The sequence below is a fragment of the Sminthopsis crassicaudata genome, chromosome 5, assembly GCF_048593235.1.
Source record: "Sminthopsis crassicaudata isolate SCR6 chromosome 5, ASM4859323v1, whole genome shotgun sequence".
NCBI lineage: Eukaryota > Metazoa > Chordata > Mammalia > Dasyuromorphia > Dasyuridae > Sminthopsis > Sminthopsis crassicaudata.
The window spans coordinates 79,736,748-79,755,070 of NC_133621.1; the positions used below are offsets into that span (position 1 = coordinate 79,736,748).

Below are 18,323 nucleotides of genomic sequence, written 5' to 3' on the forward strand. Positions count from 1 at the left end.
GATCTGTTCTGGTTTAAACATATTATTAACATTATTCTGTTGAAATTTATAGGCTCAAACATATCTGCCATGTTCTTTTGGTGACTATGTGGTTTACATATTTTCCAGTGACGCAGATACTGTCTACCCAGCACATAGCATTCATGAAATCTTACACTACATTTACTGGTTAAACTTTGATTGGATAGGAAATAGTTGTCTCTTTTTTCTTACTTATAGACACAAGGAAGAAAGTATACCAGACTGAAGAATGTTCAAATTTTTATTTCTTTCTTGAATATATCCAGATTCCCAGTATTGTAGAGTTTACATTTTAACCTGGCTGGTTAATGATTTCCATCACTGAGTTTCTTTCTGTTTCTTGTCCCTCTCCTCCTTCTTCTCTTTCTCCTTCTCCTTCCTTTCTCTTCCTCTCTTCTGTCAGTTTTCTTTGGAATTCTTCCACCAGCACATATTTGGAAATTATAAATTATTTCTAATCAAGAATGGTTTATATTCTTCCCTTCTGCTCTTCTCCTCTTCCCATTCTTTTCTTCATTTTCCTCCTTTCTTTCCTCTGTCTTTGAGTTTGTGTATATCCTTGATACAGTTATCCTTCAACTGAAATATTTCAGGTGTTAGAATTCTTGTATGATATTGTCCTATAGGCTTTCTCTGCAACTCTGACTTATTTGCAGCTTTTTGATAGAGAAAACCTCAAACTCTGACATTCTTACTGGTATTGTGTCAACAAAACATCAACATGAAGCAAACACACATTTTCTAATGTGCCAGCTAAGTTTGAAAAATCACCCATTAGTGCCAGTGGTAATTTTGCTGAAGGGAGGGAGAAGGAGATGGCACCAGGAAGAAGGGAGAAAGGAGATAGACAGCCTTAGAATCAAGTTCTGTCAATTACGGAAACCCATGCCCCATCATTACCCAGAACCAGAAAACCCAAGGCAAATCATAGTGTGAATCTCATCTTCCTTAAAATGTATTGTTTAAAGGAAATACTTGCATTTATGAAATCATAGATTCCCCTGGAGTGTGTGAGTCCTTCGATTTAAACTATGTAATGTAAAAAATAAATGAAGTGACAAAAGTGCAAGCCTTTTGACATCTTCCTACAAACTCTATTGATGCTTGTCTCTCTAAGGCTAGTAACGTAGTGGGAGATTCTATAACCTGAATAATAATAAAATCATTATCATTGTAATGGATAATTATTATAATTAACTTGAAGTTAATGTCATGGCCATGGTCACCATAGGAACTAACTCTCAAAATAATTTCCAATAGGTCTATATCTCCTCCCATTGAATTGTAAATCATAAAAGAATTTCTCTTACTTATGCTAGATTAAAGTAGTGGGGAACAGGAAGGTGAGGCCTACCCTGACACTTTTATACCAACCAATCAAATTAAGGTTGGGAAGAACAGGTGATAAATGAATGTACTTATACCTTCAGTTTTTCTGTGATTTATTGATATGAGCTAAATGGCTCATTTTGGCTTGCACTACCTCTTTAGGATTAAATGCTATGCCATAATTTTTAAAACATTTGAAAATATATTTGCTATTTATTGGAAATAACTTTTGGAAAAATATTTTTTCCTATAGATTTTGAAAAACTGATGTATTTAGTTTATGAAAGAGAAGAAACTTTTTTCTCCATATTTTATATTCCCCATTCCTTGTCTTCCCATTAGGCTCCCTTTTTTCATTTTACCTTCATTTAATTGGGCATCTTCATGATACAAAAATAGTATATTTTGCTGCTTTTTTCATTGCCCTTAGGTGGCAATAGACATAATTTAAGTATATAATTATCTTTGGTAAGTATGTCCTTCATAGTACTCAGTACATAGTATTCTCCCCTACAGCCATTGGCCCACAATCTTTCTATCTCCTCTCTGCTCCCCACTCCTATTTGGCTGATGGGAACTGTATTCATGATTTCTTGTTGCTGGGTCACAGGGTAAGCATAATTTATTCCTATAGAAATCAGCATAGCTGTAATTTAAAATTCCTCCAAGTGAATTATCACAATTATCTATCTGTTTTTTCTTTTCTCATTGAATTTAGGGGTGGATCAGGCCTTGCCACAAGAACGCCGGACTCCTGTTACCCCTTCCTCCTCCTCAAGATATCACCGCCGTCGGTCCTCAGGGTCCCGGGATGAACGATATCGATCTGGTAAGGTGCTAAGTTTAAGGAGACACTGCCCACCTAAACCAGACTGATCATAAATTGAAATGTGTAGTGAAGAGTAGAATTAGAATGACAAGTTAGGAGACGGAGGGTTTGGAGTTCTCAATAGTTCATTTCCCTAAAGGTAAGTTTTGATGAGCTATCATTGTAATCTTGGGATGAATAGATCCTAACCTTTTCATTATATGTTGTTTAGAACAAGTGACTATCTGGGGTGAATGCTATCACTCTTAACAGAACTTCACTTCTTAAAGAAGATCTTTTATTTATATTTATGAACAAAGTTCATATTTATAAAATTTATAAATATGCAAATTTAATAGATTTTATGTAATAATTTAAGAAAAATTAAGAGATTTTTTTTTACTTTATAAACAAAATTCTACTGATGACTTAAGTTTTTGTAGCTAATATATTTATCTTCTTTACCCATACTATACTTACATCATGTACCTTTGTTTCTCTCTCTTAAGCAAAACTATTTCTATTTGCCAAGGAGACTTTATTTTTAATCTAAAAAAAGTTCTGAAAATGTCATACCATGTGTACTTGCTACCATAATATCTTTCATATTCCTTTTGAAACCATCTTATCTTGGCATTTTCATTCTCATTATAGTTGTCACTTGGCCTAAACCTATTTCATCATTATTTTCTTTTTTTCCTCAATAATATTTTATTTTTCCAATTACATGAAATGATAGTTTTCAACATTCATTTTTGCAAGATTTTGATTTTTTAATTTCTTTTTCTCCTTCCTTCCCTTACCACCGTCTTCTTCTCAAGACATTAAGCAATCTGATATGGTTATACATATATAATTGTTTTGAACTTATTTCCATATTAATCATGTTGTAAAAGAAAAATTAGAAGAAAAGGGAAAAAAACACAAAAAAGAAAAAAGGAAACAAGCAAAAAGGTGAAAATAGTATGCTTCAATCTGCATATAGTCTCCAGAGTTTTCTCACTAGTTCATCCAATGATTTCACAGTAGAAAACTTGCTACCATGATAATTTAAGAGATATTTTCCCCTCCCCCTGCTTCAACATCCAGATTTTTAAAATACTTTTATCAGGGTAGGAAAACGTTGGAACACTGAAATACTATGTTTTTCTCCACCTGAGATTTTGTTAAAGAAAATCTTGTAAGCTATTGTGTTTGTTCTCGGATTATAGAGCATCAGATCAGAGTATGCCGTGGAATGGTGATAATAGTAACAATGATAATGCTTCTCCCTATTAGCCAGAAGCCTTTCATTATAAACCACCAAGCATTTACACATGGGCAGCTGTCTGGCAGTCTGCCTGCCTCTGTTTACCCTCTGGAAGGGAAGAAAAGGAAGACAAAGAAGATTTCTGGCACTTGGGCAAAGAAAGGGTAATGGCCCCTTGATTAGCATGAGCCCCTGCTTAACTGATGCTTCTCCCATCTTGTTGGAAAAGCTGAAAGGCCTGGGCTATGTGGAAAGTGGCTTTGTTCCCAGATGTTAGTTCCCCCCCTTCTCAGGTTGTAGAACTATTCCCAAATTGGTGCTCATACCGAAGACTATGTGTGCATTTTTCTCTCAGGCATCTTGGAAACTTGTTCTGACTTATCAGAAGAGTAATCCATTGAAGAGATCTAGAAGGAAATCCAGGAAGTCTTATTTTAGTTTCTGCCGTCTAAATTAGATTCCTGACATTATTTCTATAAACTTGGCCAGGAAAAAGAAACAAACAACCAGCAAAATCATCTCCCTGCATTTAGCATGTACATGGTATTTTTAAAGATTTCAGATATTTTAAAATAGCTATTAGGAATGACTTTTAAAAATCAGTGAATCAGTGTTTATTAAGTACCTACTAAGTTCCAGGACTATGCTAAGGGCTAGAGATACAAAGAAAAACAAAACAAAAAAACCCCTGGTATTTTCTTTCAAGGATCTCATGGTGTATCATTACTCAGTTTACCTAGTTGTTTGTTCTAGAGGAAAAATTACTTAGGGTGATAAGAAGGAGAAATGTTACAGAACAAGAGTTCTTAATCTTTTCATGGATCTCTTTTGTAGTACAGTGAAACTCAGAGAGTTCTTCTCTGAATAATGTTTTTAAATGAATAAAATAAAATGTATAAAATTATAAAAGTAACCAATCATATTAAAATATAGTTATTAAGATATTTTTTACAAAATTCACAGATACTGAAATCTATCTATGGACTCCTTAGGGGGATGGGTCCATGGATCCTAGATTAAGCATCCTTGATATAGAGGCAAGGGAACAAGGATATCAGAAGAAAGGACTATATTGAGCCATTTGGCAAGTTTTTAATACACTTGGGAGTAGATTAAATGTTTAAGTCCTTTGGAATAGAACTGGAATACCATTCTACTTTTATTTATTCACCTGCCCACATAATCCCAGACTTAGCTTATGACTCTTATTTTTGGTTCTCAGTAGCATCCTCTGAGTTAGATTGTCAAATAGTTATTAAGCTTGAGTCTTATTATATATTCCATTAGCCTTTTAGAACTAGGCAACTGTTCAAGTCTAGAACTTGGGAAAACCAAACTCGCTACGCATTTGACCATATCCTGCATCTCCCTCATTTGACTATATTCTTTGGAGAATTATTTTTCCAGTTTGTGATGTGCTTCAACAATATTTTTAGTGCCCAGAAGATACTGTGGGGGTTGCTGTTTTGGTATAAACCTATGCACTTTTTTATTTCCAGCTCTCAATTCCAATACAGTCTTATGCATAGAACTCATTTAATACGTGTTTAAATGAAGGAATGCTCTCATAATAGTAGTACTTCAGAAAGTGCTGACATAATAGTTATCCTGGGGAGCAACTATAGAGGCAAACTTCATATAGTAGTCTAAGCTGCTCCTCTGTACTTTTTAAAATAATTTTTTCTAATTAATGAGCATTTATTTTTATCCTTTTCCTGTTTAAAAATATGATTATATATCTACATACATATAGATAAATATATATACATATATACAAATAGAAGATTGTATTTATAGAATATTATGGAATATTCTATATATATAAAGACTACTTATTATTTATTATATAGAAGTCTGTGTATATATATGTATATATATAAAAGTAACAATAACAAAAACTATATATATATGTATATGAAACAAATATACCTAATTGAATAAAAACTATTCCTACTTTGGCTATGTCCAAATAAATCTGCCTCATTCTTCATCTTGAAACTATCACTTCTTTGTAGAGTTTATACAGTTCTTCATCTGTCCTCTAGAATTGATCTTTGTACTGATCAGAGTTCTGATTTCTTCAAAATGGGTGTTTTTTTTAAACATAATATTGTTATTGTAATACAAATTGTTTTCTTGGTTCAGCTAACTTTACACTGTTTACTTCATACAAATTTTCTATTTTCACTTTTATCATTGATACATTAGTATTCCATTATTTTCACATTCAAATAGTTCATATTTGTTTAGCCATTCAACAATTGATGGATACTCCTTTAGCTTCCAATACTTTTCCATTATTAAAAGAGCTACTAGAAATATTTTTGTACGCATGAGTTCTTTTTCTCTTTTGATCTCCTTGGGATATGTATTGGCCTAATAGTGGTAATGCTAGGTCAAAGATTACATACAGTTAAGTTAACTTTGAGAAAGCTATGGTTCCAAACTTTCTAAATTGGCTGTGCCACTTTACAGTTTCACCATTACTGCACCTATATGCCATTTTACTCTAAGCTCTTCAGGATTTATCATTTTCATTTTTTGTCAAATTTGTAAATTTGTAATTGCTTTAATATATATTTCTCTAATTATTAATGATTTGGTGCATTTTTTCATATGGTTATTGATAAATTCAGTTTCTTTGAAAACTGCCTGTTCATTTCTTTTAACCATTTATCAATTTGGAAATGCCCTTAGCTATTAAGAAATTATAATAATGGACTTCCACTTAGATTTTTCAAAAAATCCTTTATCCCATCCTCTCTTCTCCCACCAACTGCCTCTCTATGGGAGTTTAAGTACATTTTAAAACTACAAATGCTTCAATAATTTGCTGAAATGCAATAATGTCTTTTCTCTTGGGATATGTACATAATACACGATAATCTACACTTTCAGAATTTGCATGTTTGTATCTTTCAGTTTAGTTTCACTTGAGTTTGCTTAATAAGCACTTCATATTCATTCTTTCATTTGATTATCATATTAACCCTAAGAACGTGAGTTGCCAAAATATTGGGTGAGTTGCCTTAAGCAAGCAAGTGGCAAAGATAGCATGTCAAGGACACCTTTACTCTGCCTAATAGGCCCCATTGCTTCTTATATAGAAAATGGGAAATTCAGCATGGCAGACCGAAGGAATACTAAGTTGTTTTTATGTTTCCTTATATTTATTAGAGAGTTGACATGTAGTCTTTGCTTACATTACTTTACTTAAAATACATTTTTAAAAATAAAGGACAAATATAAAGTTCATTTATCAAGTACTTATTAATAATTTATTAAACAAGTTAAGGACCTGGGTTTAAACATTTCCTCTTCCACATTGTTGTTGGGCAAGTCCCTTAGCTCTAAGGATCTCATTTTTTTTCATCTGAAAAGTGATAGGAGTCCAGGAGTCTAGAATAGATGACCTGTAGGTCATCCCTTCCACCTCTGACCAAATATAATGGAAAATAAACTGTTTGTCAGAAAATATTTATTAAACATGTGCTATGTACCAGTACTGTTCTGAACTATAAATTATTTTTATTTTAAAGTTTTGTCTAATATATAGTGTTATATTATATGACACTATTATATATTATATAATGCCTTATGTTAAATTCTGGGAATACAAACACAAATGTAAACCAGTAACACAGGAACACAGAGCTTTTATTTTCTAGTAAGATGAAAACAGGTATATGACAGTATTAGCTAGGAAAGGACATTTTGATCTGGGGCATGGTGGATCTCTGTGAATTCACAGAGCAGCTGATTGACATCCTCTTCAGCAGTATTTGTAATGTTCAAGAATTAATTGATAACAAGCTAAAAAGAATGCTCAAGGAATGAAAAATGGCATAAGCCTCTCCAACAAGAGTTAAGATGGGTTATACAGAGCTGATCTATTAGCCCTTAATTCACTATGCTAACTTGATTTTAAACTGGATTCAATTATGATACCCAAATCAGAAGGTAGAACATGTATATGTGGCTGACTTTCTTGTATTCATAGGATGGTAAATGATGATTTGAAGAGACCACCTAGCACAATCTCCTACTTTCCCTTTTTTATTTAGATGTGAACATCGAGACACAGGGAGGTCAAATGATTTGCCCAGAATCGCATTGGTAGAAACTTTGAGAGATGAATTATGAAATTAGATCTGTGGATTCTGGAGTCACTCTTCTTTCCAATGTAGTAAGAGAACCGTTTCCAGTGAGGGTTTCTTTAGTTCTTTACTCCCCCTGCCTCCACCCAAGTTTTAACCTATTATCTCATTGTTATTTTATCCTACTTATTCACTGTTTCTATGATTTATTACTTGACCCATTCTTTCAAACCTTTCCATCCCCAAGCCACCTACACTCACTCCCCTTATAATAAATGCTTTTAAAAGTGAAATTTTATTCAAATGATGGAAATGATGAGAGAATGGGAGGGAAGACAGTTTCCCTAAAAACAATCACTTCTGTTGATTTTTCTGACTTTTGGTGGTAGTTAAAAAATCCTTCAGTAGTTGAATCAGTATTTATCTGAGCTCCAGAGCTCCTGGAGGTCAGGTATATTGGGGAATATAATCTCCATAGTAGAAGACAGAAATAGAAAGAAAAGAAATATCTCTTTAGCTGGTTGACATCTCAGGAAATGTAAATGAGGCACTATTCATAGAAACAAAAAAAACTATGGTGTCCAGTATTCAAGAAATGGAGAATGTGATATCATATTTTCCGATGACCTCCCAGAGTCATATTGATATAGAGAATCCATATAATGAGAGTGCGATAGGCAAGGACCAAGGATTCAGAAGAGCTGCCCTTTGCATCCTATCTTCAATGTAATAAAGCAGACTTTCTTGGAAGGTCTCATCAGCTGGTTCATGTGTGGATATTGTAATCAGGGCTGTTTCCTATCTCCCTTCTTGTCAGGCTGGCTTATTGTTTATGAGTCTATCATCTGCTCTGGTCTATGACCTTGCGGGAAGCAACCATGATATAAAAAATGTACAAGCAAGTTCATCTGGGGGCATATGATCCATGCTTCATTTTAATGCCCTTGCAATATCAACATAATATTATGAAAGGGCTAGAAGTCCAGGTGTTAGCTGAGAATCCAATCTGAATATATGGTGATTTCCATGCTTTCTCAGAGAGATCATTAAGTCAGGAGCAGGCTGTGCAGCTTTGTTTGAGAAACATATCAGATTCCAGCTCACCAGAAAACAGTATCATCATGATGTTTTTAGAAGCATCAGAAAACCAGAGGCAGTTTATATTGCTACATGCCAGGAATGTTCTATACCGCCTTGAATTACAGTGAAATCTCACTTTCTCAAACAGTCAGAGACAGAGAATTTTATACCTGGAAATAATGTCAGATAATATAGAGTCCAACCCACTCATTTTGCAGAGGAGGAGACTAAGACCTAGAATGACATGATGGAAAACTAAAATTCAAATTTCCTTCCTGGTTAAGAAAATTGAGAAAAGGATGAGTTTAGAATACAAACAGCAGTAGGTTTATGATTCAAGGGCCAGGGGAATTCTAGTTAACTGTCAGTCATTAGAAAACAAATTTCTATCTGTATTTATGGAAAAACTGAATATCCCTGAAGGTTTCTAGGAGTTGCTGTTGCTGACAGCCTCCAAGACAGACTTCCAGCCCCTTCCATTAGTGACAGCAATCATCTATGTAGCACTCTTTCTTCAGTTATACAACACCTTAAATACATGATCTAATTTGCTCCTTGTAAGAATGGTGCTTGAAACAAGTCTGCATTGTGTGGCACAAAATCTTATTAGGACTTCATTCAGCCTTAATTCAGAAGACTGCAAAAACTCATGAAATCGTGGGACAGTATCTGAGTTTAAAGACAGAAGATTGGTTCACACTTTGAAAGGCTTAAGAACACTGATCAATATAATGACCCAACATGATTCCAAAGATCTGATGATGTAGTGATGTTGTCCACCATCTGCCAGAGAGGTGATAGTTTCAGGATGCATAATGAGACCTATTGTCTGGATATTGTCAATGCTGCAATGTATCTTGTCTGATCTTCCTTTTTCTGAACAATTCCTCCTCCCACTTTCCAGTGGTAGTGCTGGGTGGGAGGGATAGAAAAGGGATTTTAAAAATTGATTAATTTTTTAAAAATAGTTTTGACTGGATGATTACAAAGATCTCTTCCTGCTCTAAATCATGTGGTCATATGAATTCCCTGAAGGAGTCTAACAGTTGTCACTGACTGGAGAAGGAAAAAAAAAGACCTTGTTGGGGGAGGGGGATTCACAGAGATAGTGATAGCTATAGAGGGGGTATCCTAGCAAGAAGAAGTCAGCGGAAATACAGGCTGATATTATCCTCAGATTATAGTGCTGGACTTTTAGTAAATGGTTGTAAAAGCAGATATTATTTACCGTTTATTTATCCATATCTGACTTGCAAAGTGGTTTACCATCATTTTCAGGCTTTTTCGCAATTTGTGTAGAGAAATGTAACTGCTCCTGCTACTTTGCCTGACTGCAAATATAAGAAGTGCTAAATAAATTCTTTCCTGGTAATGTAATGATCTCTAAATTTATTTCACAGCTACACAAGACTGGCTTTAAATATCTCTTTTTCCTTAGTAGATGGACACTTTTAGGCCATCAGAACTGAAAGACTCAAACTGAATAAAATATAAACTGCTGTAGCAGAGAAAGGAAGCTGGGCTACAAGGAGATTTACTTAGTTTTGCTTAATGTCACCAGGCAACTTAATTGAAATGCCTCACAAGCTGGATAATGAATCTACTTATCTCCAAGCACAAATGGAGCATTTACTCTTCTTAAATATGATACCTCATTCATTGCCACGTATTGATTACCTAGAATGTACTTAGGAGAGCATCTAATGTATATAGCAATGTAGAAGATTCACAACAATCATTTCCTTCTTGATAAACTCTTTAAACTAATGCTCTTATATAGACTGACAGATTATTTATCCTCTGTACTAATTTTTCCTTCAAAAACACCACCTGGATAAAAGTAGAAGGGCTTGCTTGTAATCCCATAAACATATTACATATCTGTGTTGGAAGAGACCTCACAGCTCAACAAATACTTTAAAAATATATTTTTTTCTTTTGCTTTTACATCACCCAGATTTCCTCCATATCCTTCCACTTTTCACTTCCAAATGAATCATCTTAGGACAAAGAATTTTTAAAAAGCTGGATGGATGGAAATCACCAAAATCTATCAATAAATTGAAAAAAAATTGACAATATATGCCATGCTCCACCTCTCCCTCCTTCCCTCTACCTGTGCAAAGAAGTAGGGGGAAATTTCTTCTAACATCTCTTCTTTAGGACCAATTTTTTTTCTTTGTAATTTTCCCCAATCACTTTCAATTGTTTTGCAGTAGATTTGGGGGGATTTTGTCCTAATATTGGACTTGTATATATGGTTTATTGATTCTTCTTAGTTATATAATTGTGCATCTAAGTCTTTCTATTATGAAGATAATCATTATGTTCCTTTTTTCTTATAGCACAATGTTATTCCATTACATTCATGTATCTAAATTTGTTTAACCTATCACCATTTTATGGGCATCTATTTTATTTCTCATTCTTTGCTACTGAAAAAGTGCTTGTTATGAAGATTTTGGAGTATATGTAGCCCTTCTTTTTATCATGTTAACTGAAAAAGCATGCTATCAATGACATACTTGTCAAGCTGTCATCTGGCCTCCTCTAATACTCCTGGTGATAATCCTTTTTCTCTAGAAGCTCTGACGTATACTTTTGGACAGTTCTAATTATTAGAGAGTCTTTCCTTATGCTATTTTGAAAACTGTCTTTGTGATTTCCGTACTCTGTTTCTATTCTACCCTCTGGGCCTAGGTAATACAAATGTAATCCTTCTTTTATATTGAAATCCTTTAATTTTTAGGCACTCGTGGCCCATGTAAGTCTCTTCTTTACAAGATTTAAACATCCTCAGTCCCTTCATGTAATTACCATATTCCATAGTCTCTAGCCTTCTCTCTAATGGATTCCTTACCAATGCTCACATTCTCATTTGTCAAAATTTTACCTCAGACAAGAACACATAGAAAGCAACATGATGTAGCAGTCACACACACACACACATTTCATAACCTAACCCAATTACCAAAATTGTCAACCTCAGAAGGGAGAGCATGTCCTGATATTGAACTACTTTTTGAGAAGCATTTTGTCCACAGTTGTTGCTACATCATTTTGCTTTTCTCATCTGGTTTTAAAATCTTGTTTTGGAGGGGCACCTCATGGTTCTCTAGGTCATGCTTATCTTTTCATTTTTGTAATATTGTCCCTATCCAATAATGAACTCTCCTTTATCAGTGAAAATGATTCTATTCCTCCATCACCCATGTGTTTTAGTTGACTTAGTTTCTGCTGTTAGTAATAGTGATGTATGTGAACCACCCACTTGTTTTTTTTCCCTTTTTTTAAATTAACTTTTATAATTATAACATTTTCTTTGGCAGTACATATGCATAGGTAATTTTTTTTTTACAACATTATTCCTTGTACTCTCTTCGGTTCCGAGTTTTTCCCCTCCTTCCTTCTACCCCCTCCCCTGGATGGCAGGCATTCCCATATATATTAAATATCTTATGGTATATCTTAAGTACAATATATATGTGCAGAACCGAATTTTGTTGTTGTTGTTGTTGCAAAGGAAGGATTGTATTCACAAGGTAAAAATAATCTGGGAAGAGAAACAAAACAAAACAAAACAAAACAAACAAACAAAAAAAACCCAACAATGCTCACAATTTACACTCATTTCCCATTGAACCACCCACTTGTAAGCAGCAGGAAATATTTATGAGCCAACAGGCCAGTGAAGAGTATGTTCTATAAACATGAAAGACAATGAAGTCAATTGATTCACCTGGAGATAGAACCTTTGATTTGCCCTCAGTATGACCTCAGTAGCATGGTGTTCTAACTCACTTTTAGCCTTTTCCAGTAAAGAAAGTTGAATGTTCTTTGCTGTGCTGCCTGAGTTAATTAATCCTTTAAAAGCTGTGCCTATTAGTTTCTTGCTTAGATTACATATATTCAATTCCCTTAATATTATCTGACCCTATGTTAAAAGTTGTACTTTAAAACTGTGCGTTCCTGAGGCTATCCCACTGATAAGGCTATGCTTTGACTAGTCCTAAAACTTTGAAAACCCTCAACTGTGGGCCCTACGATGGATATACTATGTTTGTTGTCCAAGTGGTCAGGTTTAGAGAACCCCATCATCAGGCTAACCTTTGGGAGGTGAATTTTTTGGCCATATAAAGTCAGAGGTTTCTCTTGTCCTCTAAGTCATAAAGAAATTGTCATCATCATTGGAGAAAACAGGATAAACATGACAATATTAAAGATATTTGATGTATACAAGTAATATTTACTGATAAGACAGCTTCTTAGTTTATATATTAAACTTTTCTCCTCCCATTTGTCAATATTTTGTGGTATCCAATTGAGATCACTTATTCAAAGCACAGTTTATAACCTAATAAAAACTGGCACTTCCCTGTCTTTTCATATGAAGTCTGAAATGCTTTGAGGTATCATATCTCCTTTGATTCTCATAGAAAGTATGGACTCTTAAGTCCACTAGGAAGACAATCTTTTGCATGAATTTCGAGGATGACATATTTGTTTGCTATATCAAATTGTTGTTCCCTCTTTGTAGTTTTAAGACTATAATTCTCTTGTATTTCAACCTTCACTGCTATTCACAATACATACCACATTAGTGATGTCAGCAGATCTCATTAATGTTATATTATGTTCTGTGAAAAATTTTTAAAAAATATATATTTGCTTAACTTCTGAATTCATACACAAATGGGTGGGCTTCTTGTTTTTATTATTACCCACTTACAACTTCCCATGAGTATGGCTTGTTTAAAAGTATACACAGAATACTTATAATAAAGGTTTTGATGAGACACTTAATCAAATGCTTTAAGTAATTTCAAATTTGAAATAGCAATTTACTTCTCTTCTTTCATTAGTTTTGTGAAATACCTGCCTCTGTAGATTGTATGGCATGATTTCTTTATAGAAACTTCTGGTTTTGTTTGTTTGTAATTTGTTCTGATTCTGATATTTGTGAAATAATTTGATCTATGGTTGACTCAAGTAATAGAGTCCATCACTAGAACTATAAAATAGGGAAAAATTCTGTATTTGACACCAATCCACCCTAACCCTTCTCCAGTTTTTCAATATCATAAAGAAAGCTGCTTAATAGAATGGAAAATTCTGGATTTGGCATCAAAAAACATGAAGTGACTTGGGGCAAGTTATTTTTCTTTGAGCCTCACTTTTCTCATCTTTAAAATGATGATAATAATACTCTTACTCTCTACATTATAGGGTAGCTGTAAAGAAAGGGATTTATAAATTTTATTTTTGTTTAGATCTGCCAGATATAGTTTCAAAAAAATTAGAAACACTCCATGATACAATCAAAATAGACAATATTATAGGAATTCAATAGAGGGTGTTAGATTTTTAAAATGTAACTGATTTTAAAGAAATCTAATACAAGGGAATCCACAGGTTCAAGATTTCTCAATTGAGAAAATATTCCCAAATGACCATGACTTGTATTACCATAAGCATGAATAAAATTGTTCATTATCCATGACACTTCTGTCTGCTTATTAAAAAAGAAAGAAAAGAAAAAGGACTTGTCATCCCTGAAGGTCTTTTCCATATCTGAATCTGATCTCATAATCCTATGACCTTAAATAGTTATATTTACTTTGGCCATTCTCTTATATCTGTCTTTACTCTAGGTCAGAATTTATCTGGTTTACTCAATAATGGCAAATTAATTTTCTTTAAAGTGCCAACAATACCATCTTTTCTTTTTTTTTTTGGAAATAGTATTTTATTTTTTCTCAGTTACATGTAAAAACTGTTTTCAACATTAATTTTTTAAATAAAATTTTGAGTTCTAATTTTTTTCTTCCTCTCCTCCATGTAGAGAGCAAGCAGTCTGATACAGTTTATACAAACTGCAAAACAAACAAAGTAAAATTGTATGTTTTAATCTGCATTCAGATTCCATTCTTCTTTCTATGGATGTGGATAGTATTTTCCATCATGACTCTTCTGGAATTGTCTTTAATCATTATATTGCTGAGAAGGGCTAAGTCTATCACAATTGGTCATCACACAATGTTGCTGTCACTGTGTACACTGTTCTGCCCATTTTTTCAGCATCAGTTTATGTAACTCCAGGTTTTCCTGAAACCTGCCTGCTCATCACTTTTTATACCACAATATCTTCATTTAGTCCATATGCCAAAAATTGTTCAGCCATTCCTCAATCAATAGGCATCCCCTGAATTCCCAATTCTTTGCCACCACATAAAGGATTTCTAAAATATTTTTATACAACTCCCTTTTTAAATGATGTCTTTGGGATACAAATCTAGTAATGGTATTGCTGGGTCAAAGGTAGGCAGAGTTTGATTGCCTTTTGGGCAAACTTCCAAATTGATCTACAAGAATGGTTGGATCAGTTCACAATTCTACCAACAGAGATTAGTATCCCAGTTTTCCCTTATCTTCTCTAACATTTATCACTTTCATTTTCTGTCATATTATAGATGACTTATAGGTGTAAAGGGGAACCTCAGAGTTGTTTTAATGTGCATTTCTCTAAGCACTTGTGATTTTGAATAGTTTTTTCATAGATTAATTGATTCACCTGAAAACTGTGTGTTGATATCTTTTGACCATTTATCAATTGGAGAGTGACTTATATTATTATAAATTTTGTCCAGTTCAAAATATATTTTAGAAATGAGATCTTTGTCAGAAATACTTGTTATAAAAATTGTTTCCCATCTTTCTGCTTTCCTTCTAATCTTGGTTGCATTGGTTTTGTTTGTGCAACCTTTTTTAATTTAATGTAATTAAAGTTATTCATTTTGTATTTCATAATGTTCTCTATCTCTTGTTTTGTCATAAATCCTTTCCTTTTCTATAGATCTGAGAAGTAAACTATTTCTTGCTCTCCTAATTTACTCTTTAAGTCTAAATTATGTAATCATTTTGACTGTATCTTGGTATATGGTGTGAGATGTTGTTCTATACTAGTTTCTGCCCTAACGACTTTCCATTTTTTCTAGCAGTTTTTGTCAAGTGGTGAATTCTTGTCTCAAAAGCCTGGGTTTTTGGGTTTATCAAGCAGTAGATTGTACCTAATCTATTCCACTGATCCACCACTCTATTTCTTAGCCAATACCAAATAGTTTTGGTGATTGATGCTTTATCATATGATCTTAGATTTAGCATGACTACCTTCCTTTACATTTTTTCATTAATTTTCTTTTTTCTTGGCCTTTTGTTCTTCCAGATGAATTTTGTTATTTTTTTCTAGCCGTATAAAATAATCTTTTGTAGTTTGATTGAATTGTAATAAATAAACAAATGAATTTAGGTACACTTAATCTTTTTTTTTCTTTTAAAGTGATTTAAAAATTTATTGGCATATCATTTAAAGTAGCATAGTACCATGAAAATTAATTGTGGAAAAGTAAGAAAATTTCTTGATATATAATAAACCTTACATCTTCTCTCCCTCATTTCTTCTTATATCTTAAAAAACCCACTTATAAGATGTTATATGCCTTGATTTGATTATAACATATTATTTTATATGATTACACATTCCATGTATTTTTAATTCATTTTTACAAAACATTACTTTTGATATTAAGTGTATGTTCTTTCTACATCTAACCTGTATTATAGCCTGTAGATTTTTACTGCAATTTAAATAAGTCAAGGTCACAGTCCATTGAAGCATGCTCATCTTAATTTCTTGAATAAATTTTTTTAACTATTTGTGATAACTCACCCAATCTCTTCCAATTCTCATCCAATGAAGAGTTGAAATAGGTTGTTTGCAGAGACAAGAATGATTATAGTAAACAGGAATGTGATTAGGTATTTGAAAAATCGGTGGATATTAGGACTGCATGTATATATCATATTGAGAATTCTAAGATGGACCATGTGACGTACAGTGCAATAGGAATGAAGATAATGGAAAAGTAGTCTAGTTTGAAACTTATTGTTAGATTGAAGGAGTTTATTGAGAATCACTGTCAGTTAGTGATTGTAGCTTCTTGTCCTGAGAAGATGAATAGGGTGAGTGGTAGGATGCTAGTAAAGAAAGTGAGTTTAACTGAGTTTTTACATAGTGTGGGGAAGCTATTGGTTTTGTGTGGGAAAAGTAAGCTATAAATTAGGGGGAAAGTGAGTATGGCAATGGATAATAGTAATGAAGTATTTAATAGATAATTACTTTTATTTGGAATTGCACCAAAATTTTTGGTTCCTAAGACCAATGGATGACTACTATCCTTTAAAAGTAAGAAAGCCATGGGTTTTAGGCATGGATTCAAGAATTAGCAGTTTTTGTAACTTTCTCAGGTATATAAGGAGGCTTGAACTCCTAACTCTAGATTCACAATCTAATGTTTTTGTTAAACTGTATTTGCAATATGTGGGACCTAAGATGAATTTAGGTGAAACAGAAATAATTAGTAGGGGTAACAGGTGCAGTGCTATTAATATATGTTCTCGGGTGAATGTAGGCTTGATAGGATTTATGTGGTGGGTAAATTTGCCTCGTTGAGAGGTGCTTAGTATATGGAGAGAGTATAGGGCAGTAATTACTGTATTAATACCTAGGAGGATGAGGGAGTTTGTAAGTGTAAGACTGTTTAATATTCCTTTCCATTTGGGAATTTCTATAATTCTCACTCAGTATTTCAACATAATTACCAGAGTTCATCAATAGAGAGAACACTTCTGGGCCCATTGAAAGAAAAAGTCCCCTAAACATTTTTGTGGTGAATATTTTATAGTCTGATAAAAATACTTTTGAAGTATATATTTATTTATCTTAAAAGCTCATCTGAACTATTTCTGACATTGGTTTTGGTACAGCCTTAAATTAATGAGTGAGTTTTATCAAGAAAATGATCTTTTTCCAATCTTCAATATTCTAGTCTTTGAATTGGATAGATATATTTTCTTCATGGAAATGGTTACCAACCTACCCCTCACACTACTACTACTACTACTACTACTACTACTACTACTACCACTCCTACTACCACCACTACTACTGTTACTACTACTACTTCATTTGACCTTGTTTGCCTCAGTTTCCTCATTTGTAAAATGAACCATGTAAATGTAAATGTAAAAATGAAAATACTCTAGTATTTTTGCTAAGAAAATCCTGAATTGAAGAGTCAGACATAACTGAAAAATAAGTGAACAATATTAATACCCAGCTCAATTTGATGTCATCTGGTTAAGGTTAGATATTGAGTCAGTCCTGTCAAGAGAAAGTTCCACCCATGATCATTACTTATGTAAAATGAAACCTTATAAAAATCATTATTTGTTTCAAGTAATGCTGAATCATGATTCTAGAATAGGGAACATCCCTCCCCAAACTTACTATCCCATGTTTGATCTTTACCATAATTGTGTTTTTGTGCAAATAATATCCCAGAACTCCAAGACTTGAACTACCGCAGAAGGAATTTGAGCGTGTTGGCTTAGAAGTGAATCCAAGGAAAAGCAAAGTGAATATGCATTGGCTATTGACTATAAGGTAGAGCATATATAAGTTGGAGATTAAGGAGGTATATGAATATGTTTACCTTAGGCACTTCTTTACCAAGAAGACAGTGTAAATGAAGAATGAACCAGCCTGGGTCAATCTCCATTATATCCATGGTTATTGCTAATGATGTGACTACTGGGGCACTAATGTTCAAACACAGAAACATCCAGTGTAAAGAGTGGAAGCTCATTGTTACCTAGTTTAAAGTTCAGTGTGTTAAGTTTT

General features: G+C 33.4%; 1 protein-coding gene across 8 annotated transcripts in view; it reads left to right on the forward strand.

Annotated features, from left to right (window-relative positions):
• Positions 1–18,323, forward strand: part of DIP2C (disco interacting protein 2 homolog C) — a 578,672-nt gene that overhangs the window by 319,906 nt on the left and 240,443 nt on the right. For all 8 annotated transcript variants that reach the window (XM_074267256.1, XM_074267253.1, XM_074267254.1 and 5 more), the window contains one exon: positions 2,069–2,179. In XM_074267256.1, the coding sequence (XP_074123357.1) occupies positions 2,069–2,179 (111 nt within the window). The remainder of the gene's footprint in view (positions 1–2,068; positions 2,180–18,323) is intronic.